We start from the raw sequence: 25,304 nt of genomic DNA, 5'->3' as shown, positions 1-25,304 counted from the left end.
CGAGATTGGACTTGGTGGGAAAAATTCTGGAAGTGGCTGAGCTGGACTCTTTATCCCAGCTGTTAGCTGGGAAATCTAAGGAAAAAGCAAGAAAATATTGGGTGAAATTATATGTTTGGCTAGACAAGACTTCTAAGATTCTTTGGTGTGATCTTATGTCTCAGGGGTGGCCAACGGTAGCTCTCCAGATGTTTTTTTGCCTACAACTCCCATCAGCCCCAGCCAGCATGGCCAATGGCTGGGGCTGATGGGAGTTGTAGGCAAAAATAAACATCTGGAGAGCTACTGTTGGCCACCCCTGTTATATCTCCTTTCTCCTGTACTTTGGATTATAGTATCATTCATATTGGAAATGTAGGCTCAAATAGACATTTCTGTAAGAAAACCTATAATCACTAAAACGTATTGTCTAGATGTTGATGATTTAATGCAAAGAGATAATAATATGTGACAATACTTGTACATTAAGAAAGCATATGAAATGCAGACTAAATAATTATAGTGTTGACAGTTGTAACCTTATTTTCCTTCCCCCCCCTATTACCCGTTCCCTCTAATTTTCTGAAAACCAATAAAAATTCTCAAACGGAAGGAAAGACTATCTAACAGAACCTTCCGGTTGGCAGTTAAGAAGAAGAAGAATTGCAGATTTATACCCCACCCTTCTCTCTGAATCAGAGACTCAGAGCGGCTTACAATCTCCCTTATCTTCTCCCCCCCATAACAGACACCCTGTGAGGTGGGTGGGGCTGAGAGGGCTCTCACGGAAGCTGGCCTTTCAAGGACAACCTCTGCCAGAGCTATGGCTGACCCAAGGGCATTCCAGCAGGTGCAAGTGGAGGAGTGGGGAATCAAACCCGGTTCTCCCAGATAAGAGTCCGCACACTTAACCACTACACCAAACTGGCTCTCCCAGAAGCTGGCCTTTCAAGGACAACCTCTGCCAGAGCTATGGCTGACCCAAGGCCATTCCAGCAGCTGCAAGCGGAGGAGTGGGGAATCAAGCCCGGTTCTCCCAGATAAGAGTCCGCACATTTAACCACTATACCAAAGTGGCTCTCTTCAATAAAATATGCGGGATGGAATCCGGCGAGCTTGACCCGCATAGACAGTGTCTCCTGCTAAAGGGACTTGAAGAAATCTCCCATAGAGAACATTGGAGGGGAATGCATTCATCCTAGCATGAAATAGCTGGGGCTGTTTTCGGTCCTCATTTGGCCTGTGCCCTCAGAGAGAAGAACAAGCGAGCTCTGTGGCTTTTTCTGGCCTTCAGCTGGTTGGGAAAGGCCAGCTTCGGAAGCCTCCCTTGGGGCGTCTCCTCTGTGGCTCTTCCGCCTTCCACAGGCCCCGGCAGCTCCCCTGACTCCCTTCCCCTCCTCTCCCCCGCAGGAGCACCGCAGCCTGCTGCAGAAGATGAAAGACGGCGAATCGGAGCTGGAGGAGCTGCGGAAGCTGCAGAGCGACCAACTTGCCGAGCAGGAAAGGTGAGGGCGTGCTGCCAGGGGGCACCTAAGCTCTGGGCGGGGCGCTCTGGAGGAAGAGGCCCTCTGGGCTTTGGGTGTCGAGCCGATCCTGGGATCCCAGCTGCCCTTGGGCAGGCTCTAAGAAGGGAGGGCCCAATCCCTAAAGAAGGATTAGAAAGATTCACAGCGGAGAAGTCTGTCAGTGGCTGGAAGCCACCGCAGCTGAGGGGAAGATCCACATCAGGGCTCCTCTGATGTTCTTCTCAGGGGAAGGCCTCGGCCTCTCTGCCCTGTTGTTGGCCCTCTGGAGGAACTGGCTGGCCCCTGTGTGAGATAGGAGACTGGACTGGATGGACCCTCACTGGTCTGACCCAGCAGGGCTCTTCTGATGTTCTTCTTAGGGGAAGGCCTCGGCCTCTCTGCCCTGTTGTTGGCCCTCCAGAGGAACTGGCTGGCTACTGTGTGAGACAGGAGGCTGGACTGGATGGACCCTCCCTGGTCTGACCCAGCAGGGCTCTTCTGATGTTCTCAGGGGAAGGCCTCAGTCTCTCTGCCCTGTTCTTGGCCCTCCAGAGGAACTGGTTGGCCACTGTGTGAGACAGGAGGCTGGACTAGATGGACCCTCCCTGGTCTGACCCAGCAGGGCTCTTCTAATGTTCTTCTCAGGGGAAGGCCTCGGCCTCTCTGGCCTGTTGTTGGCCCTCCAGAGGAACTGGCTGGCCACTGTGTTAGACAGGAGGCTGGACTAGATGGACCCTCCCTGGTCTGACCCAGCAGAGCTCTTCTGAGATTCTTCTCAGGGGAAGGCCTCAGCCTCTCTGCCCTTTTGTTGGCCCTCCAGAGGAACTGGCTGGCCACTGTGTGAGATGGGAGGCTGGACTAGATGGACCCTCCCTGGTCTGACCCAGCAGAGCTCTTCTGAGATTCTTCTCAGGGGAAGGCCTCAGCCTCTCTGCCCTTTTGTTGGCCCTCCAGAGGAACTGGCTGGCCACTGTGTTAGACAGGAGGCTGGACTAGATGGACCCTCCCTGGTCTGACCCAGCAGAGCTCTTCTGAGATTCTTCTCAGGGGAAGGCCTCAGCCTCTCTGCCCTTTTGTTGGCCCTCCAGAGGAACTGGCTGGCCACTGTGTTAGACAGGAGGCTGGACTAGATGGACCCTCCCTGGTCTGACCCAGCAGAGCTCTTCTGAGATTCTTCTCAGGGGAAGGCCTCAGCCTCTCTGCCCTTTTGTTGGCCCTCCAGAGGAACTAGCTGGCCACTGTGTGAGACAGGAGGCTGGACTAGATGGACCCTCCCTGGTCTCACCCAGCAGGGCTCTTCTGAGGCTGGAGACCACATGTCCACTATACGCAGGAAAGGGTCGCCTGTCAGATTCTTCGTTCTTCGTAACTCTTCAGTGAGGTGCTTTATTTACAACGGGCAGTACAGTGCAGTGGTTAGAGCATCAGTCTGGGAGACCCAGGTTTGGAACGCCTCCCGACCACGAAGGCTGAAATCATCACAAAGCAGCAGGAGGAATCAGAGGGATGATCTACCAAACCGGGAAGGGGAGGAATGAGGAAGCCGGTGGCCAGAGTATCAGGCCTAGGATCTGGGAGCCCCATGTTCGAATCCGAACAACAGCTCGCTGGGTAACCTTGCGCCAGTCACACACTCTCAGCCTAGCCTACCTCACAGGGTTGTTGTGGTGAGGTTTCCCTGTTGGGAAGAAAAGTTCTTTGCAACTGTACAAATAAGAAAGGGGAGGGAGGGTAATGTTCCACCAGCAGTTCTGGAAATGTTTAGCGCAGGGGTGTCAAACATGAAGCCCAGGGGCCGAATCAGGCCCCCGGAGGGCTCCTATCAGGCCCCCGAGTGACTGGCTGTCATCTGCTTCCTTCTCCCTCTCTCTTGCTCCCTCCTGCATCACAGCTTGCTTTAGAAGCCTTGCTTAATCGCACAAGAGCTACAGAGGAAAACCTCTATTTTCTCCATTGGCTGAGGCTTCTGCCTTGGGGAGGAAGGGTGGAGGAAGAACTTATTTTGCCAGGCTCTCTCAGTTGCACAGCGGAGCTACTGAGCCAAGCCTCTCTTCCTTCTGCTGGGTGAGGCTCCTCCCCCTCCTGGTCCCCTGGGGAAGGAAGGAAGCCCAGTTCCTTGGACCCCCATGGGAGAGATACAAAGAAAGCACCTTTAAGACCAACAAGTGTTAAAGTTTTAAGCATTTTAAACATTTTTTTTAAAAAAAACTTTGTGATTGTCTCTGTCCTTTATTAAGTTTATATTTCTGCTACCTGATCTTAAAGAAGTACACACAAGGCCCGGCAAGGTCTCATTTATGTCAGATCCGGCCCTCCCAACAAAATGAGTTCGACACCCCTGGTTTAGCACATGTACATAGGAAGTGGATGAGAGCAAGTGTCATGCTGAGATCTAGGGGACTCAGGTTCAAATCCTTACTCTTTATTTTAGGCAATTTATAGTCCACCCTTTCCCAAGAATGGGCTGTGAGCAGATAAGAATATACTAAAAACAGCAGTTAAAACCAGTGCGATGTGGACAATACCGTTTGACAGATCATACAGATTTTAAATGGCTCAGTTGGGCACATATTATATGATCTGAAGATAGTAAATACAATAAATTATGAATTTATGTCACGGATGCTGGCTGGGGGTCTTTGGACCAATCCTATTCCCTCAACCCAGGGCTTTTTTTGTAGCAGGAACTTCTTTGCATATGAGGCCACACACCCCTGATGTAGCCAATCCTCCCAGAGCTTACAGGGCTCTTCTTCCAGGGCCTACTGTAAGCTCTTGGAGGATTGGCTACATCAGGGGGCGTGGCCTCATATGCAAAGCAGTTCCTGCTACACATAAATGCCCTGCCTCAGCCTAACCTACCTCACAGGGTTGCTGTGTGGATAAAATGGAGGTGAGGAGAACAATTGAAGCTGCTTTGAGTTCCCACTGGAGAGGAAGGCCAGGCAATAAGTGAAGTGAATAAAAAATAAATCTTTTTCCAAATCTTTGAGGGGAAAAAGTACTTAAAATAAATGTAGTTTAAGGTGGGCAGCTAGGTAGGTGTGCTTCAGATACTGACAGGATTTTGGGGGTATGAGATTCCGCTTCAGATACTGACAGGATTTTGGGGGTATGAGATTCCGCTTCAGATACTGACAGGATTTTGGGGGTATGAGATTCCGCTTCAGATACTGACAGGATTTTGGGGGTATGAGATCCCGCTTCAGATACTGACAGGATTTTTGGGGTATGAGATTCCGCTTCAGATACTGACAGGATTTTGGGGGTATGAGATTCCGCTTCAGATACTGACAGGATTTTTGGGGTATGAGATTCCGCTTCAGATACTGACAGGATTTTTGGGGTATGAGATTCCGCTTCAGATACTGACAGGATTTTGGGGGTATGAGAGCCAGTTTGGTGTAGTGGTTAAGAATGGCGGACTTAAATCTGGGAGCACCGGGTTTGATTCCTCACTTCCTCCACATTCAACTGCTGGAGTGACCTCGGGTCAATCCCAGATCTCTCAGAGTTGTTCTTCTCAAAAGCAGTTTCTCTCAGCCCTGCCTACCTCACAGGGGTTAATCAAAAACACAGCCACACGGTTATAGTGACAATTAACTAACAATTGTAGTATTATTGTTAGCTAATCGTCACTATAACCTTGTGGTTGTGTTTTTGATTATCTCCACAGTGACTTCCCTCTTAGTTCTAGGTACCTCACAGGGGTATCTGTTGTGGGGAGGGGAAGGGAATAACAAGTTGGGGGTCTGGTGATTGTTTGTGTTGACTGGGCTGCAACAACAAGAAAGCAGTGGAAGTCGGAATGGCAGATTGACGTCCACGTCATCAGGTGTGAAGTGCAATAAATGAGAGTCTGTTGAAGGGCTAGCTGTGCAGCAGACTCTTATTTATTGCACTTCACACCTGGTGACATAGACGTCAGTCTGCCATTCCGACTTATATTGACTTATATTGCCTTCTTGTTGTTGCAGTCCAGTCAACACAAAACACTGGACTGAACCAGCATAGGCCACTGGACTGAACCAATATGGCTTCTCTTATGTTCTTTAGAGCAGAAGTCCATCAGTGGCTCTTAGCCACAAGGTATAGAGGGGACTCTCTGTCTGGGGCAAGTGATGCTCTGTATTCTTGGTGCTTGGTGGGGCGGGGCGGAACTGTGGAAGGACTTCTAGTGTCCTGGCCCCACTGATGGACCTCCTGATGGCCCCTGGATTTTGGCCACAGTGTGACAGAGTGCTGGACTGGATGGGCCACTGACCTGATCCAGCATGGCTTCTCTTATGTTTTTATGTCTGGGGCAGTGATGCTCTGTCTTCTTGGAGCTTGGGGAGCAAGAGGGGGAGGGCTTCCTGGGTTCTTGACCACCCGCTGGTGGACCTCTGTGTGACGCTGAGCATTGGACTGGATGAGCCTCTGGCCTGATCCTTCTGTTACGTTCTTATATTCTTAATGTGGCCAGAGTACCATCGCCTCAGTTTAAACATTGTTGCTTTCCAGACTACACAGCAAGAAGAGATCTTTTATGTTTTTATTTTTACTAGTGATTTATTCTTCCTCCTCCAGTTTGGTGTAGTGGTTAAGTGCGCGGACTCTTATCTGGGAGAACCGGGTTTGATTCCCCAGTCCTCCACTTGCAGCTGCTGGAATGGCCTTGGGTCAGCCATAGCTCTCGCAGGAGTTGTCCTTGAAAGGGCAGCTGCTGTAAAAGTTCTCTCAGCCCCACCTACCTCACAGGGTGTCTGTTGTGTGTGTGGTGGGGGGAGGATAAAGGAGATTGTAAGCTGCTCTGAGACTCTGAGATTCAGAGTATAGGGCGGGATATAAATCCATTGTCGTCTTCTTCTCCTTCAGGTCATCCAAACTAGAAAAGGAAGTCGCTGCTTTGCGGGAGAAGATCCACCACCTAGATGACATGCTCAAGAGCCAGCAGCGCAAAGTCCGGCAGATGATTGAGCAGGTGGGGGTTGCGTTGGGCCTGGCTCGGAGGGGAGGGAAGCTGTGGGGTCCCAGGTCCAGAAAGTGTGGCTGGAGGCCAGATTTGGAGGGTTCCCTCCCTCACTGGTCCCTGGTCCGTGTGGTCATCTGGTGCTGCGTCCTCATAGGCACTTAGCTTCTCATTCCTCTCCCATTGGCTGTTTTGGTGTAGTGGTGCAGAGAGCCAGTTTGGTGTAGTGGTTAATTGCGTGGACTCTTATCTGGGAGAACCGGGTTTGATTCCCCACTCCTCCACTTGCAGTTGCTGGAATGGCTTTGGGTCAGCCAGAGCTCTTGCAGGAGTTGTCCTTGAAAGGGCAGCTTCTGTGAGAGCTCTCTCAGCCCCACCCACCTCACAGGGTGTCTGTTGTGTGGGGAAAAGATGTAGGGGATTGTCACAGGAGTTGTCCTTGAAAGGGCAGCTTCTGTGAGAGCTCTCTCAGCCCCACCCACCTCACAGGGTGTCTGTTGTGTGGGGAGATGATATAGGGGATTTTAAGCCGCTCTGAGTCTCTGATTCAGAGATAAGGGCGGGATATAAATCTGCAGTTGTCTTCTTCTGAGATTGTAAGCTGCTCTGAGATTCCGAGTATAGGGCAGGATATAAATCCAATATCATCATCTTTTTTGAGAGCCTCCAAAATAGTATTACATGCTCTTTGCTGAGTTGGGTCCGTTTTGCTAACCGTGGGGAGTTGCCTTGCGTTGGAGGGAAGTGGCGCTGTTAGCAGAAGAATCTTGAGTCCAGCCCTCTGTGAATATGCCAAGTGAAGAGCCACGTGGAAGAAACCGGGTTCCGAAAGGGGGTGGAAAGCCCTCTGCCTTTCTGAGCCGGCTGAAAGTCTCTCTCCCTTGGCGAGGGTTCATCGGTCGGGTTAGAACGGATGAAAAGAAGTCCTTCTTCACCCAAAGGGTGATTGATGCATGGAATTCACTGCCACAGGAGGTGGCGGCGGCTACGAGCATAGCCAGCTTCAAGAGGGGACAGCGTATTGTTGGAACTCTGTCTGGGTCAGTGATGCTCTGTATTCTTTGTGCTTGGGAGGGGGGCAAAGTGGAAGGGCTTCTAGTATTCTGGCCTCACTGATGGACCTCCTGATGGCACCTGGCCACTGTGTGAAACAGAGTGTTGGACTGGATGGGCCATTGGCCTGATGAAACATGGTTTCTCTTATGAATCCCAGAGCCAGGAGGCAAGATCAGGGGAAGGCCTCGCTTCCATGCCCTGTTGTTGGCTGTCCAGAGGAGCTGGTGGGCCACTGTGTGAGACAGAATGCTGGAGTAGTCGGACCACCGATCTGATTCAGCAAAGCTCTTCTGAGATTCTGCTTGGGGAAGGCCTTGTCCTCCATGCCCTGTAGTTGGCCCTCCAGTGGAAGTGATTCTCCACTGTATGAGACCAGATGCTGGACTAGATGGTCTGATCCAGGAGGGCTCTTCATATGTGACAGGGTGTTTTCTGTCAGGAAAGAGAGAAGGCATTATTTCACTTGGAACACCTCCTGAGACTCCAAAAATCTCAATCCTACTGTAATAGGATTACGCTTGAAGTGGAGTTCTGCTGTCCCTTGTGAATAACCAATAAATTGTTTCATTCCTTGCCTTATGTTCCAAACCACCAAGCGTAGAGCCTGTATAAGGAACAGACCATAAAACTTTTATCTTCTTTGTCTCTTGAAAGGAAAGTGCTGGGTGTGACTCACTGAAGGAGATGAGGGTGGGGGAGAAGTAGTGGGAATTACCTCAGATTCCTCTTCTATATCCCCACGGCTTCCTCCGTAATGGGAGTGGGGGAGAAATAGTGGAAATTACCTCAAATTCCTCTTCAGTATCCCCACAGCTTCCTCTGTAATGGGAGTTGGGGAGAAGTAGTGGGAATTACCTCAGATTCCTCTTCTGTATCCCCACAGCTTCCTCTGTAATGGGGGTGAGGGAGAAGTAGTGGGAATTACCTCAGTTTCCTCTTCTATATCCCCACGGCTTCCTCTGTAATGGGGGTGGGGGAGAAGTAGTGGGAATTAAATCAGATTCCTCTTCTGTATCCCCACGGCTTCCTCTGTAATGGGGGTGGGAGAGAAGTAGTGGGAATTACCTCAGATTCCTCTTCTATATCCCCACGGCTTCCTCTGTAATGGGGGTGGGGAAGAAGTGGGAATTACCTCAGATTCCTCCTCTATATCCCCACGTCTTCCTCTGTAATGGGGGTGGGGAAGAAGTAGTGGGAATTACCTCAGATTCCTCTTCTGTATCCCCACGGCTTCCTCTGTAATGGGGGTGGGGAAGAAGTGGGAATTACCTCAGATTCCTCCTCTATATCCCCACGTCTTCCTCTGTAATGGGGGTGGGGGAGAAGTAGTGGGAATTACCTCAGATTCCTCTTCTGTATCCCCACGGCTTCCTCTGTAATGGGGGTGGGGAAGAAGTGGGAATTACCTCAGATTCCTCCTCTATATCCCCACGGCTTCCTCTGTAATGGGGGTGGGAAAGAAGTAGTGGGAATTACCTCAGATTCCTCTTCTATATCCCCACGGCTTCCTCTGTAATGGGGGTGGGAGAGAAGTAGTGGGAATTACCTCAGATTCCTCTTCTATATCCCCACGGCTTCCTCTGTAATGGGGGTGGGGGAGAAGTAGTGGGAATTACCTCAGATTCCTCTTCTATATCCCCACGGCTTCCTCTGTAATGGGGGTGGGGAAGAAGTGGGAATTACCTCAGATTCCTCCTCTATATCCCCACGTCTTCCTCTGTAATGGGGGTGGGGAAGAAGTAGTGGGAATTACCTCAGATTCCTCTTCTGTATCCCCACGGCTTCCTCTGTAATGGGGGTGGGGAAGAAGTGGGAATTACCTCAGATTCCTCCTCTATATCCCCACGTCTTCCTCTGTAATGGGGGTGGGGGAGAAGTAGTGGGAATTACCTCAGATTCCTCTTCTGTATCCCCACGGCTTCCTCTGTAATGGGGGTGGGGAAGAAGTGGGAATTACCTCAGATTCCTCCTCTATATCCCCACGGCTTCCTCTGTAATGGGGGTGGGAGAGAAGTAGTGGGAATTACCTCAGATTCCTCCTCTATATCCCCACGGCTTCCTCTGTAATGGGGGTGGGAGAGAAGTAGTGGGAATTACCTCAGATTCCTCTTCTATATCCCCACGGCTTCCTCTGTAATAGGGGTGGGGAAGAAGTAGTGGGAATTACCTCAGATTCCTCTTCTATATCCCCACGGCTTCCTCTGTAATGGGGGTGGGGAAGAAGTAGTGGGAATTACCTCAGATTCCTCCTCTATATCCCCACGTCTTCCTCTGTAATGGGGGTGGGGAAGAAGTAGTGGGAATTACCTCAGATTCCTCCTCTATATCCCCACGGCTTCCTCTGTAATGGGGGTGGGAGAGAAGTAGTGGGAATTACCTCAGATTCCTCTTCTATATCCCCACGGCTTCCTCTGTAATGGGGGTGGGAGAGAAGTAGTGGGAATTACCTCAGATTCCTCCTCTATATCCCCACGGCTTCCTCTGTAATGGGGGTGGGAGAGAAGTAGTGGGAATTACCTCAGATTCCTCCTCTATATCCCCACGGCTTCCTCTGTGATGGGGGTGGGAGAGAAGTAGTGGGAATTACCTCAGATTCCTCTTCTATATCCCCACGGCTTCCTCTGTAATAGGGGTGGGGAAGAAGTAGTGGGAATTACCTCAGATTCCTCTTCTATATCCCCACGGCTTCCTCTGTAATGGGGGTGGGGAAGAAGTAGTGGGAATTACCTCAGATTCCTCCTCTATATCCCCACGTCTTCCTCTGTAATGGGGGTGGGGAAGAAGTAGTGGGAATTACCTCAGATTCCTCCTCTATATCCCCACGGCTTCCTCTGTAATGGGGGTGGGAGAGAAGTAGTGGGAATTACCTCAGATTCCTCTTCTATATCCCCACGGCTTCCTCTGTAATAGGGGTGGGGAAGAAGTAGTAGAAATTACCTCAGATTCCTCCTCTATATCCCCACGGCTTCCTCTGTAATGATGTGGGGAAGAAGTAGTGGAAATTACCTCAGATTCCTCTTCTATGTTCCCCAGGCTTCCTCTGTAAGAACAACCTGTAATCCAGCAAAGAGGTTTGCTCATGTGTCCTCCCTGTCCCACGTCATAACTCGTGGTCACAAAGGGCTATCGGCTTTTCTGACAAACTGCCTTTTTTTGTCTCCCCCGCAGCTTCAAAACTCCAAGACGGTGATTCAGTCCAAGGACGCAATAATCCAAGAGCTCAAGGAGCGGGTGGCGTACCTGGAGGCCGAGGTATTTGTTTGTTTGTTTGTTTTAAATTAAAAACATACTTTATTTAATCATAAAGCAGCATAGCAATAAGAAAAGAAAATGTGCCATAAAACAATCTTTAAAAAGCAACTATGCAAGAAGCAAGTAATCAAGCTTACAAAGAAAATAACCGTGAGTGAAAATGAGAGGGAAGAAATGAACATAAATGTTAATGAAATAGCCTGTGGGGGAAAAACACATTAACCAAACTAAGGTACGGTAAGTAAAAAAGTACGAACCTAAAAAGCAAATGACCATATACTCCAGGAGTGTCAAACTGATTTGTTATGAGGGCCGGATCTGGCATAAATGAGACCATGTGAGGCCGGGCCATTTAAGATTAGGTAACAGAGATATAAACTTTATAAAGGACACAGACAAACACAATTAAAGTTTTCAAAAAACTTTTAAAATAAAACATGCTTAAAACATTAGCACTTGTTAGTCTTAAAGGTGCTTTCTTTGTGTCCCTCCCATGGGATCCAGGGAAATGGGCAAAGGAAGCTCTGGCTCTTTCCTTCTTTCTCCAGGGGACCAGGACGGGGAGGAGCCTCAGCCAATAGAAGAAAGAGGCTTGACTCCATAGCTCTGCTGTGCAGTTGGGAGAGCCTGGAAAAGCAAGTTCTGCCCCCCCTTTCTCCTCAAGGGAGGAGCCTCAGCCAATGGAGAAAATAGAGGCTTTGCTCTGTAGCTCCTGTGGGATTGAGCAAGCCTGGCAAAGCAAGCTGTGATGGAGAAGGAAGCAGATGACAGCCAGTTCCTTTGGGGGCCTGTTTGTAGCCCTCTGGGGGACTGGTTTGGCCTCCAGACCACATGTTTGACACCCCTGATATACTCAGTAGTGGGAATTCCTAAAAAATAGAGGCTTGATTCCTCAGTCCATGCAAGAAATAAACAGGAGTTGAGAAGAAAATCTCAAGGGAAAACTTACACCTTGTATAAATTACAGAAAATAATCACTTAAATTGTATTAAATTGACATCCTGGATATATTGATTGAAGAGCCCTAACCACTGTGGAAGAAATAACTGAAACAGAGTAGAAAAATACCTAGGACCTTTGTTTGGAACTGGGCAAAAAAGGTCACTGTGTTAGACTCATTTATTATTATTATTATTATTTGTTGCCTAGTGTCATAGAATCATAGAGTTGGAAGGGACCTTTAGGGTCATCTAGTCCAACCCCCTGCACAATGCAGGAAACTCACAAACACCTCCCCCTAAATTCACAGGATCTTCATCGCTGTCAGATGGCCATCTAGCCTCTGTTTAAAAACCTCCAAGGAAGGAGAGCCCACCACCTCCCATAAGAACATAAGAGAAGCCATGTTGGATCAGGCCAACGGCCCATCAAATCCAACACTCTGTGTCACACAGTGGCAAAAAAATTTATATACACACATACACTGTGGCTAATAGCCACTGATGGACCTGTGCTCCATATTTTTATCTAAACCCTTCTTGAAGGTGGCTATACTTCCTTCCTCCCGAGGAGGAAGCCTGTTCCACTGAGGAACCGCTCTTAACAGTCATAGAATCCTAGAGTTGGAAGGGACCTCCAGGGTCATCTAGTCCAACCCCCTGCACAAGGCAGGAAACTCACAAACACCTCCCCCTAAATTCACAGGATCTTCATTGTCAGATGGCCATCTAGCCTCTGTTGAAAAACCTCCAAGGAAGGAGAGCCCACCACCTCCCAAGGAGGAAGCCTGTTCCACTGAGGAACTGCTCTTAACAGTCATAGAATCCTAGAGTTGGAAGGGACCTCCAGGGTCATCTAGTCCAACCCCCTGCACAAGGCAGGAAACTCACAAACACCTCCCCCTAAATTCACAGGATCTTCATTGCTGTCATATGGCCATCTAGCCTCTGTTTAAAAACCTCCAAGGAAGGAGAGCCCACCACCTCCCAAGGAGGAAGCCTGTGTCAGGTTTTTCTCACAAAACTATTACCTTTAAAGCCCCGTATGGCCGAGGACCTGCTTCCTTTAGGGACCATCTCTCCCCACATGTTCCCCAGAGGGTACTTAGGTCAGGAACGCAGAACTTGTTATCGATCTCTCGGCCGAGGGAGGCGAGACTGAAAAACAACATGAGAAAGGGCCTTCTCAGTTGCCGCCCCTCACTGGTGAAACCAACTGCCTGAGGAGGTCAGGGCCTTGAAGGACCTTGCCCAGTTCCGCAAGGCCTGTAAGACGACACCGTTTCAGTTAGCATTTAACTGAGATGCTGACCTCCATTCGGGGCCAGCCCGAGACTATCGGGCACCCTAGCCCAGGCTAACTTCTGGCACCCCCCCTGCAGTGATAATGACACTGAGTCACATGGGGGGGGCACCCAATTTGGCGCCCCCAGAAGACCGGCGCCCTAAGCTGTCACCTAGTTTGCCTTGTGACTGAGCTGGCCCCGCCTCCCTTACCGAGATGGTAGACCTGGTAGATGCTTAAGATCAGGGGTTCCCAACCCCCAGGCCGTGGACCAGTACCGGTACCGGTTCATGGCCTGTTAGCAACCAGGCCGTGAATTGTATAATTATTGCATTATATATTACAATGTAGTAGCGGCAGTAGCAATAATACTTTGAATTTATATTCTGCCCTCCACTCCGAGTTTCAGAGTCTCAGGGCAGCTCACAGTCTCCTTTACGTTCCTCTCTCACCACAGATACGCTGTGAGGTGGATGAGGCTGAGAGAGCTCTCTTCAGGAGTTGCCCTTTCAAGGCCAACTCTGCGAGAGCTATGGCTGACCCAAGGCCATTCCAGCAGCTGCAAGTACTGGAATGGAAAATAATAATAATAATAAGTTTTTATTTATACCCCGCCCTCCCCACCAGGGCAGGCTCAGGGCGGCTTACAGAACATGATACAGTATCATGGCGTAACAATAACAGATAAAATCAATCAACAGTATAAATACAATATATAAATTAATATTAAAAATAAGCTAAAACAATACAATGGCGCTACAGTCTCTCCGTTCTCCTGCACATTTCGCCACCACACCAAACTAATAGAAATAAAGTGCATAATTGTATCATCCCAAAACCGCACACACACGGTCCTTGGAAAAATTGTCTTCCGCAAAACCGGTCCCTGGTGCCAAAAAGGTTGGGGAACCTTTGCTTAAGATCATGGAACGCCATCTTAAATCTGTACTGAAACTAGCATCAAATTGCTCTTGAACTGTTTTGAACTGTTGTAATTGTTTTATCGTACGCCATGTGTTGCGAGCCACTCTGAGCCATCTTCAGCTGGGAGGGCAGGATATAAATCCAGTTAAATAAATAAAATATCACAGATGGCAACCATTCCCGCCCACCTTTGCCTGTGGAAGTGCTCTTTGGCCGTTGCAGTAAACGACTGTTTGAACCCAGTGGCACCTTTTACGACCAACTAAGTTTTATTCAGGGCACGAGCTTTCATGCGCACGCACCCTTCCTCGGTGTACTCTGAGCACACAGTGCACTCAGACGCGCACACCCTGAATAAAACTTTGTTGGTCTTAAGGAATACTGTGTATAAGTCTGGTCACCGCACTTCAAAACGGATATTATAGCGCTGGAAAAAGTGCAGGAAAAGGTAACTAGAATGGTTGAAGGTTTGGAACTCTTTCCCTATGAAGAAAAGTTAAAACACTTAAGGCTCTTTAGTTTGGAGAAACATCGCCTGCGGGGTGACATGATAGAGGTTTACAAGATTATGCATGGGATGGAGAAAGAAGTCCTTTTCTCCCTTTCCCACAATACAAGAACTCGTGGGCATTCAATGAAATTGCTGAGCAGTCGGGTTAGAATGGATAAAAGGAAGTCCTTCTTCACCCAAAGGGTGATTAACCTGTGGAATTCACTGCCACAGGAGGTGGCGGCGGCTACAAGCATAGCCAGCTTCAAGAGGGGTTTGAATAAGCATCTGGAGCAGAGGTCCATCAGTGGCTATTAGCCACAGTGTATTGTTGGAACTCTCTGTCTGGGCGGGCCATTGGCCTGATCCAACATGGCTTCTCTTATGTTCTTATGTGACACAGAGTGTTGGACTGGAGGGGCCACTGGCCTGATCCAACAGGGCTTCTCTTCTGTTCTTACGTGACACAGAGTGTTGGACTGGATGGGCCACTGGCCTGATCCAACAGGGCTTCTCTTATGTTCTTATGTGGCACAGAGTGTTGGACTGGATGGACCATTGGCCTGATCCAACATGGCTTCTCTTATGTTCTTACGTGACACAGAGTGTTGGACTGGATGGGCCACTGGCCTGATCCAACAGGGCTTCTCTTATGTTCTTACGTGACACAGAGTGTTGGACTGGATGGGCCACTGGCCTGATCCAACAGGGCTTCTCTTATGTTCTTATGAGACACCGGACTCCAACTTTGTTCTCCTCTTCAGACCAACAAGGCTGCCCACCTGAATCCAGCGGTTGATAGGTCACTGTAAAAGCAGTCTACACTTAAATAGCCTGCATAGGTGCTTGAGGCAGTGAATCCCTCCTTGCTCAAAAACAAGTCAGTGGGAAGCTGAAAGAATTCGAGGATTGCTTTCCTGGGGGTGAGGAACGTGGGTGTTCGGCAGGGTCAACAAGGACTGCCCCCCCCCCCCCAGAGGAGACCAGCCTTCTGCTTGGCTGCCCCCTAGTGGCAGATGCTGGTTCTACAGGAAGCCAGATGGCTGTCGATTTCAAAGCCCTAAGAGGGGGTGTTTTAGTGGTGGTGGTTGAACATATGAGGCTGCCTTCTACTGATTCAGACCCTCGGTCCATCAAAGTCAGTCTTATCTACTCAGACTGGCAGCGGCTCTCCAGGGTCTCAAGCGGAGGTTTTTCATGCCTATTTGCCTGGACCCTTTTGAGTTGGGAGATGCCGGGTATTGAACCTGGGACCTTCTGCTTACCAAGCAGATGCTCTGCCACTGAGCCACCATCCCTCCGTATTTTTTGAGGTGGAAACAGATATTAAAAGATGCCTTGCTCTCCTCAGCAGAGACCTTCCTGTGGATTTTGGCATGCCCCAGGGCCTTTTGTGTGCTGGCCTCTCAGCTTTGGCCAGCGCGACTGCTTTGCTGGGGCCTTAATTCTTCCCATTCTAGATTCAACAAGTGAAAACTTCGCTCTGGTTTTTACCTTATCCGTTGACTTTTTTAAAAAAAACGTAGTTATAGGTACTGATTTTGGCGACAGCTTTGTTGTCATAATTTTGTTCATGTGTTTTTAAAAATTGGTTCTCTGTGTTAGTGGCCGAGAACCGAAGAAGGACCATGCTAAATCAGATCAGTGAGGGTCCACCTAGTCTAGCCTCCTGTTTCACACAGTGGCCAACCAGTTCCTCTGGAGAGCCAACAGGGCAGAGATCCCGAGGCCTTCCCCTGAGAAGAGCATCAGAAGAGCCCTGCTGGGTCAGACCAGGGAGGGTCCATCTAGTCCAGCCTCCTGTCTCACACAGTGGCCAACCAGTTCCTCTGGAGGGCCAACAACAGGGCAGAGAGGCCGAGTCCTTCCCCTGAGAAGAGCATCAGAAGAGCCCTGCTGTAAGACCAGGGAGGGTCCATCTAGTCCAGCCTCCTGTCTCACACAGTGGCCAGCCAGTTCCTCTGCAGGGCCAATAACAGGACAGAGAGGCCGAGGCCTTCCCTTGAGAAGGACATCAGAAGAGCCCTGCTGGGTCAGACCAGGGAGGGTCCATCTAGTCCAGCCTCATGTCTCACACGGTGGCCAGCCAGTTCCTCTGGACGGCTAACAACAAAGCAGAGAGGCCGAGGCCTTCCCCTGAGAAGAGCATCAGAAGAGCCCTGCTGGGTCAGACCAGGGGGGGTCCATCTAGTCCAGCCTTCTGTCTCACACAGGGGCCAGCCAGTTCCTCTGGAGGACCAACAACAGGGCAGAGAGGCTGAGGCCTTTCCCTGAGAAGAGCATTAGAAGAGCCCTGCTGGGTCAGACCAGGGAGGGTCCATCTAGTCCAGCCTCCTGTCTCACACAGAGGCCAACCAGTTCCTCTGGAGGGCCAGCAACAGGGCAGAGAGGCTGAGGCCTTCCCCTGAGAAGAACACTAGAAGAGCCCTGCTGGGTCAGACCAGGGAGGGTCCATCTAGTCCAGCCTCCTGTCTCACACAGTGGCCAACCAGTTCCTCTGGAGGGCTAACAACAGGGCAGAGAGGCCGAGGCCTTCCCCCTGATATTGCCTCCTGGCTCTGGGATTCAGAGTTTCAGTGCCTCTGAACGTGAAGATTCCCCTCAGTCACCGTGGCCAGGGGCTACTGACAGACTTCTCTAGGAATCTGTCTAATCCCCTTTTAAAGCCGTCTGTGCCTGTGGCCATCACTACATCCTTTGGCAGTGAATGCCATGTTTTAATCATTCTCTGTGTAAAGTGGGATTTCCTTTTGCCTGTGCTGAACCTGAACCTCAGCTGCATTGGACGTCCTAGTCTTTTAGGAGAGAAAAGGTTCCCTTTGTCTACTCAGTACTTGATAGTGAGATCACAGGTAACCAGGGAGGGTGTCTACAGATTGAACATAAGAGAAGCCATGTTGGATCACGCCAATGGCCCATCCAGTCCAAAACTCTGTCACACAGGGGCAAAAAAAACCCCAGGTGCCATCAGAAGGTCCACCAGTGGGGCCAGCACACTAGAAGCCCTCCCACTGTGCCCCCCTCCAAGTACCAAGAATACAGAGCATCCCTGCCCCAGACAGAGAGTTCCAACAATACACTGTGGCTAATAGCAACTGATGGACCTCTGCTCCAGATGCTTATCCAATCCCCTCTTGAAGCTGGCTATGCTTGTAGCCGCCACCACCTCCTGTGGCAGTGAATTCCACATGTTAATCACCCTTTGGGTGAAGAAGTTGCCACCACTCTTATGGGTCTGTCTCGGAGGGTCCAGATCACCCACCTAAACCCCTTTTATCTTCCTTCCCAGGAAGCACCTTTGAGCTATGACCAAAGAGGTGTGTAGACCCAGGCAATATAACAAGTTTATTTTAAGTGCTCACAAACAAGCAAGTGGGTTGTAACTTCCTTTTTTTTAGTGCAGTATAGTGAACGAGTTAAAACAAGACAGTTAAGGTGATTCAAAGAAATAAAAGCCCTGATTCAGTGAGCTACATGTTCCCTTTTTCTGTTTTCAACTCACTCACCCTTCCCTGGATGAAGGAACTCTCATGACTGCAGCCTCTCCCCAGCTCAGCCTGTTCCAGAAAGAACACACTTCCCTCTCTAACTGGCCTTTTATGGTTCCCTCTGAAAACTCTGTGCGAGTTTTCCCTCCAAAACTACTGCCCACCCAGTCAGAGGGACAAAAGGGATCCTGGGAAATGTAGGCCTGGTTGCTACTCTAACATAGGCTTCCTTGGAGCCTGTAGGCCGCACTTGGCCTAGGGACGTGATAGTACAAGATAGGGGAAAAGTACTAAGTGATAGATTATGCGAAAGGACCTTTCTCTGCCCGAGACCCTGGAGTGCAGCTGCCAGTCTGAGTTGACAGCACAGACCTTGAGAGACAGTGGTCTGATTCATGGATATGGTTCCGTGGCAGAGCATCCTCTTGGCATGCAGAAGGTCCCATGTTCAATCCCTGGCATCTCCAGTTGAAAGAATCAGGCAGGGCTGGAGAAGAGCTGTAGCTCAGTGGTAGAGCATCTGCTTGGCATGCAGAAGGTCCCAGGTTCAGTCCCTGGCATCTCCAGTTAAATGGGCCCAAGTATTAGGTGATGTGATGTGAGACCTCTGCCTGAGACCCTGGAGAGCAGCTGCCAGCCTGAGTAGACAATTCTGACTTCGACGGACAGAGGGCCTGATTCAGTAGAAGGCGGCTCCCTGTGTGTTCATCTGTCAGCAGTGCAAAAAAGCCGGACTAAGCCCTGCAAAATAGGACGCTCTTCTGCACGTTTGCCCCATCCGACCCCCAAGTCCGGGGCCTTCGGTTTTTCCAGGCTGGGTGTTCTGCCTGGCGTGGTTCCCGCGCTGCTGGCACTGTCATGGGCCAGGATTGCGGCAGTCTTGCCTTGGCGTGGGTTGAGACCGCCCCCTGGTGTTAGCGAGCAGAAGTATCTGAGAGGGTTTCGCCTTTGTCTCGTTTTTCAGAACCTGGAGATGCACGATCGCATGGAGCACCTCATCGAAAGCCAGGCCAGGTCCGACGGGTACGGCGCCAAGCCCCGCTCCAAATCGGAGTACAGCAGCAGGTGAGCCGAGAGGGCAAGAGGCCGGGACGGGGAAGGGCTGGGCCAGTTTGGCGTTGTGGTGAAGTGTGCGGACTCTTACCTGGTTTGATTCCCCACTCCTCCACTTGCCCCTGCTGGAAGGGCCTTGGGTCAGCCGTAGCTCTCACAGTAGTTGTCCTCGAAAAGGCAGCTTCTGTCAGAGCTCTCTCAGCCCCACCTACCTTACAAGGTGTCTGTTGTGGGGGAGGAAGGCAAAGGAGATTGTCAGCCACTCTGAGAGTCTTGAGATACAGAGTGAACGGTGGGATATAAATCCAACATAATCTGCTGCTGCTTCTTCTGCGGCTGCTTCTTTTTGGTGTCGCGGTGAAGTGTGCGGACTCTTATCTGGGAGAACCGGGCTTGATTCCCCACTCCTTCACTTGCCCCTGCCGGAATGGCCTTGGGTCAGCCAGAGCTCTCTTATCTGGGAGAACCAGGTTTGATTCCCCACTCCTCCACTTGCCCCTGCTGGAATGGCCTTGGGTCAGCCATAGCTCTCTTATCTGGGAGAACCGGGTTTGATTCCCCACTCCTCCACTTGCCCCTGCTGGAATGGCCTTGGGTCAGCCAGAGCTCTCTTATCTGGGAGAACCGGGCTTGATTCCCCACTCCTCCACTTGCAGCTGCTGGAATGGCCTTGGGTCAGCCAGAGCTCTCTTATCTGGGAGAACCGGGTTTGATTCCCCACTCCTTCCCTTGCACCTGCTGGAATGGTCTTGGGTCAGCCAGAGCTCTCTTATCTGGGAGAACTGGGTTTGATTCCCCACTCCTCCACTTGCCCCTGCTGGAATGGCCTTGGGTCAGCCACAGCTCTCTTATCTGGGAGAACCGGGCTTGATTCCCCCACTCCTCCACTTGCCCCTGCTGGAATGGCCTTGGGTCAGCCAGAGCTCTCTTATCTGGGAGAACCGGGTTTGATTCCCCACTCCTCCACATGCACCTGCTGGAATGGCCTTGGGTCAGCCAGAGCTCTCTTATCTGGGAGAACCGGGTTTGATTCCCCACTCCTCCACATGCACCTGCTGGAATGGCCTTGGGTCAGCCACAGCTCTCTTATCTGGGAGAACCGGGCTTGATTCCCCACTCCTCCACTTGCCCCTGCTGGAATGGCCTTGGGTCAGCCAGAGCTCTCTTATCTGGGAGAACCGGGTTTGATTCCCCACTCCTTCCCTTGCACCTGCTGGAATGGTCTTGGGTCAGCCAGAGCTCTCTTATCTGGGAGAACTGGGTTTGATTCCCCACTCCTCCACTTGCAGCTGCTGGAATGGCCTTGGGTCAGCCATAGCTTTCTTATCTGGGAGAACCGGGTTTGATTCCCCACTCTTTCATTTGCACCAGCTGGAATGGCCTTGGGTCAGCCATAGCTTTCTTATCTGGGAGAACCGGGTTTGATTCCCCACTCCTCCACTTGCAGCTGCTGGAATGGCCTTGGGTCAGCCATAGCTCTCTTATTTGGGAGAACCGGGCTTGATTCCCCACTCCTCCACTTGCAGCTGCTGGAATGGTCTTGGGTCAGCCAGAGCTCTCTTATCTGGGAGAACCGGGTTTGTTTCCCCACTCCTCCACTTGCAGCTGCTGGAATGGCCTTGGGTCAGCCAGAGCTCTCTTATCTGGGAGAACCGGGTTTGATTCCCCCCTCCTCCACTTGCAGCTGCTGGAATGGCCTTGGGTCAGCCAGAGTTCTCTTATCGGGGAGAACCTGGTTTGATTCCCCACTCCTCCATTTGCACCTGCTGGAGTGGCCTTGGGTCAGCCAGAGCTCTCTTAGCTGGGAGAACCGGGTTCGATTCCCCACTCCTCCACTTGCACCTGCTGGGATGGCTTTGGGTCAGCCAGAGCTCTCTTATCTGGGAGAACCGGGTTTGATTCCTCAGTCCTCCACTTTCAGCTGCTGGGATGGCCTTGGGTCAGCCAGAGCTCTCTTATCTGGGAAAACCGGGCTTGATTCCCCGCTCCTCCACTTGCACCTGCTGGAAGGGCCTTGGGTCAGCCAGAGCTCTCTTATCTGGGAGAACCGGGTTCGATTCCCCACTCCTCCACTTGCACCTGCTGGGATGGCCTTGGGTCAGCCAGAGCTCTCTTATCTGGGAGAACCGGGTTTGATTCCCCACTCCTCCACTTGCACCTGCTGGAGTGGCCTTGGGTCAGCCAGAGCTCTCTTATCTGGGAGAACCGGGTTCGATTCCCCACTCCTCCACTTGCACCTGCTGGGATGGCCTTGGGTCAGCCAGAGCTCTCTTATCTGGGAGAACCGGGTTTGATTCCTCAGTCCTCCACTTTCAGCTGCTGGGATGGCCTTGGGTCAGCCAGAGCTCTCTTATCTGGGAGAACCGGGTTTGATTCCTCAGTCCTCCACTTTCAGCTGCTGGGATGGCCTTGGGTCAGCCAGAGCTCTCTTATCTGGGAGAACCGGGTTTGATTCCTCAGTCCTCCACTTTCAGCTGCTGGGATGGCCTTGGGTCAGCCAGAGCTCTCTTATCTGGGAGAACCAGGTTTGATTCCCCACTCCTCCACTTGCAGCTGCTGGAATGGCCTTGGGTCAGCCAGAGCCCTCTTCTCTGGGAGAACTGGGTTTGATTCCCCCACTCCTCCACTTGCAGCTGCTGGAATGGCTTTGGGTCAGCGAGAGCTCTCTTATCTGGAAGAACTGGGTTTGATTCCCCACTCCTCCACTTGCAGCTTCTGGGATGGCCTTGGGTCAGCCAGAGCTCTCTTATCTGGGAGAACTGGGTTTGATTCCCCCACTTCTCCACTTGCAGCTGCTGGAATGGCTTTGGGTCAGCCAGAGCTCTCTTATCTGGGAGAACCGGGTTTGTTTCCCCCGTCCTCCACTTGCAGCCGCTGGAATGGTTTCAAGAGCCGGCCACGCAGGCTGATTGGCTTCTTCTTCTTCTTCTCTTTTCAGCAGCAAAAGGACCACCAAGTCCCTGGGGCCCAAGCCCTTGCCTCTTATCCGAGTGGTGGAGACATGAACGGATTTCCCAGCCGTCCGCCCCGCCCGCCCCGAAAGGTTCGGCTCCAAACAGAAAGAGACTCGTCCCCAGCTCGCTTATGCCCTTGGCCGAGGCTTCCATAGCAGGCAGAGGCCGCCTGGACGTCGCGGGGAAAAAACCAAGGCCTGCCTGAGCCCGATGGACTCTGCAGAGAGTTGAGAAGCAGGGGAGGGAATTTATGAAACCCGTCGCTTTTCCCGAGGACAGGACAGGATCGTGTTCCTTTTGCGGTCCTTGCAACAGATCTGCAAGACCTGGCTGGCATTATAAGAAGAGTTCCTTTAGTTTTTCTTTTTTTTATATAAAGACACCCCCTTCAAACTTTTCTTTTCCGGCTTTACGCGCTCCCGGAAAAGGGTGCAAAAGCCGGCTTTCCGTTCTGGAGGAATCTTCGCAGGACTCGGAGCAGCGAGTTAAAGGCCTCTGTCGGAAGGGAGGAAAACCGCTTGTTTCAAAGAGGTCCACGGGCGTCGTTACAGTCCAAGCGGGATGATTTCTGCGCGGAGCCTTGTTCCGAGCTCCTGTGTTTTGTCATGCTGCAGTGAGCTGTAACGTTGGGAGGGTAGGGTGGGCTGGGGAGGCCATAAATTAGCATGCCGTATATAATGCAATATATAGACCCGAGTTTGGAGTGTTTGAGGTATATAAGCGTTAGGGCGAGGCGGATCCCTAGAACCCAAGAGATTCACCCAAAGCCTGAGGAAATGGGTTCCCTCTGGAAAAGGCTGTGGCGGGGAGAGGCTGCAGTCATGAGAGCTCCCTCATCCAGGGAAGGGTGAGCTGAAAGCAGAAGAAGGGAACGTGAAGCTCATCGCGTCAGGGCTTTTATTTTTTTGAACCACCTTGACTGTCTTGTTTTTCGTTGATCGCTGTGCCATGCTTAAAAAAAAAAAAGTTACAGCCCACTGGTTCGATTTGTGCTACCGCTTTCCCTACCTCTGCCAGGTGGTCTGTGTGCCAGGGTGTGCGTTGCACAGTTTGCTCGCTCTGCGCGTGGAAGCGCGGCCTCAGCTTTGCCTCACGCCGGAAACCCGTTCAGTTCTTCCTTCTGTTCCTTGTCCAAGGGATGGAACTGCTCCTTCCTTTTATACAGTAGATCAAAGTCCACGACCTTGTGGAGTCTGTGGGCGCCTTTGGAATTCTGATGGGTTTGTGGGCGTGGCTGAAAAATGGCTGCTGTGGGAGGCGGAGCCAACCACAAAATGGCTGCCTTGGAGGGCGGAGCCATGCACAGGGAAGAACCTGAGGGCAGGGGAGCATGGGGGTAATTTATAAAACACACTGGGGAAAGAGATGTTAGAGAGGACGAAACCAGTCCTGCGGTGGTGGCAGCCACGGAAATAACCTTATTTCAATCCAGTCAATCAGTGCCCCACGGGCATTCTAAAAACCCTTGGCGGGTGGCAGGAAAACTGTTAGCGGGCGCCTACGGGCACTTGGGATCCCTGAAATAGATAGCGGCAGTCGAGGACGGAGGAAGAGTATCGCTAACTCAGACAGCATCGGATGTTTCAAGACCAGGGGTGGCCAGTCTGTGGCTCGGGAGCCACATGTGGCTCTTTCACGCATATTGTGTGGCTCTCCAAGCCCCCACCGTCCATCCCATCAGTTGGCTTGGAGAAGGCATTTCTCTCTTTAAACCACTTCGCCAAGCCAGCCCAGCTGGCGGCTTGGGGAATGCATTTAAAGTTGCTTTCTTTTCACCTCTCCCCCATTTTCTTTCTTTCCTCCCTCCCTGCATTTCTTTCTTTCTTTCTTTCTTTCTTTCTTTCTTTCTTTCTTTCTTTCTTTCTTTCTTTCTTTCTTTCTTTCTTTCTTTCTTTCTTTCTTTCTTTCTTTCTTTCTTTCTTTCTTCCTTCCTTCCTTCCTTCCTTCCTTCCTCTTTCTTTCTTTCTTTCTTTCTTTCTTTCTTTCTTTCTTTCTTTTCTTTCTTTCTTTCTTTCTTTCTTTCTTTCTTTCTTTCTTTCTTCCCTTCCTTCCCTTCCTCCCTTCCTTCCTTCCTTCCTTCCTTCCTTCCTTCCTTCCTCTTTCTTTCTTTCTTTCTTTCTTTCTTTCTTTCTTTCTTTCTTTCTTTCTTTCTTTCTTTCTTTCTTTCTTTCTTTCTTTCTTTCTTTCTTTCTTCCTTCCTTCCTTCCTCTCTCTTTCTTTCTTTCTTTCTTTCTTTCTTTCTTTCTTTCTTTCTTTCTTCCCTTCCTTCCCTTCCTTCCCTTCCTCCCTTCCTTCCTTCCTCTTTCTTTCTTCCTTCCTTCCTCTTTCTTTCTTTCTTTCTTTCTTTCTTTCTTTCTTTCTTTCTTTCTTTCTTTCCTTTCTTTCTTTCTTTCTTTCTTTCTTTCTTTCTTTCTTTCTTTCTTTCTTTCTTTCTTTCTTTCTTTCTTTCTTTCCTTCCTTCCTTCCTTCTTTCCTTCTTTCCTTCCTTCCTGTCTTGTGGCTCTCTAGCATTTGACATTTATTCTTTGTGGCTCTCACATTAAGCAAGTTTGGCCCACCCCTGTTCGAGACCAAATCCATTCCCTCCTCTCAGCTCACTGAGCTTCAGTGTGCTTCTCCGCATGGCTATGGGAGAATCTCCGAGTGTGGTCGTGGCCATGTGCGCAGTGGATTCGCATCCAGACCTGTTAACTGGGCTCTGATCCAGAGGGTGAGGTTAGGCGGCGGGGGAACTCCCATCCGAGAGGGTCCAAAAACTTTTCTTCTCTCCAGGAACGGAGGCTGTTCAAGGGCTTGTATTTATTCTGTACGCTGCTGCAATAGTAGTCTTAGGAATATTGGGCACTCCAGTGTGTGAACTGTAATCCGCCTTAACTGAGCACGTGGTGGCATCCCCTACCCCTTTGCCCTTTCTCCGAGGACTTCCGTGCCTTTTCCACGGTTCTACTCACACTCCGTTTTGCCCCCCACGCCAACCCCGTGAGGTAGGCGAAGCCGACAGAGCAACGGGCCCGCGGTCCACCCGGAATTTGAACCTGGCTTTCCTTCCTGTTAACCTGACACTTCTAATATCACGTTCAGCTTTTAGAATGTACTGATTTTACGGAACATGGCTTTGCCTCTCGAATGTACTTCTTTTTTTTTTTTTTAAAGTGCTGGCGTCTTTGCATCTCTGTCAGGGTGGGGGGTGGGGGTGGGGGGAGAGCCGCTTGCTTCCGGATTGACCGGCTTAGGGACGCGAAAGCAAAACTGCGGCTGCAAAAATTAAAGCAAAAAACGGAAACCCATCTGCCTTAAAATGGTCTGCGTCCAAAAGCTTGTGTACTTGGCGGGTTGGAAGAAATAAAGAGAGGATGCCAACAGGCTCTGGGTGTGTGTGTGTCATGCTTCCAAGCGGGCATCGACGCTGCATCTTTGCTTGGCAGGCCC

The 25,304-nt window shown here is 50.7% G+C and overlaps 1 protein-coding gene across 2 annotated transcripts in view; it reads left to right on the top strand.

Moving 5' to 3' along the window:
- Positions 1–22,852, top strand: part of TUFT1 (tuftelin 1) — a 90,025-nt gene extending 67,173 nt beyond the window's left edge. The window contains exons 8-12 of one of the 2 annotated variants that reach the window (XM_060261176.1): positions 1,390–1,484; positions 6,342–6,447; positions 10,660–10,743; positions 18,833–18,933; positions 21,863–22,852. In XM_060261176.1, coding sequence (XP_060117159.1) covers positions 1,390–1,484; positions 6,342–6,447; positions 10,660–10,743; positions 18,833–18,933; positions 21,863–21,926 — 450 coding nt within the window. In that variant the 3' untranslated portion in view covers positions 21,927–22,852. Of the gene's footprint in view, positions 1–1,389; positions 1,485–6,341; positions 6,448–10,659; positions 10,744–18,832; positions 18,934–21,859 lie in introns of both variants that reach the window. The other variant, XM_060261167.1, reaches the window with a different exon arrangement.
- Positions 22,853–25,304: the final 2,452 nt, after the last annotated feature.

This window comes from Heteronotia binoei, chromosome 1 (genome assembly GCF_032191835.1).
Source record: "Heteronotia binoei isolate CCM8104 ecotype False Entrance Well chromosome 1, APGP_CSIRO_Hbin_v1, whole genome shotgun sequence".
Lineage (NCBI taxonomy): Eukaryota > Metazoa > Chordata > Lepidosauria > Squamata > Gekkonidae > Heteronotia > Heteronotia binoei.
The sequence above is the reverse complement of the archived record's forward strand: the minus strand, read 5'-3'. Positions and strand labels throughout refer to the sequence as shown.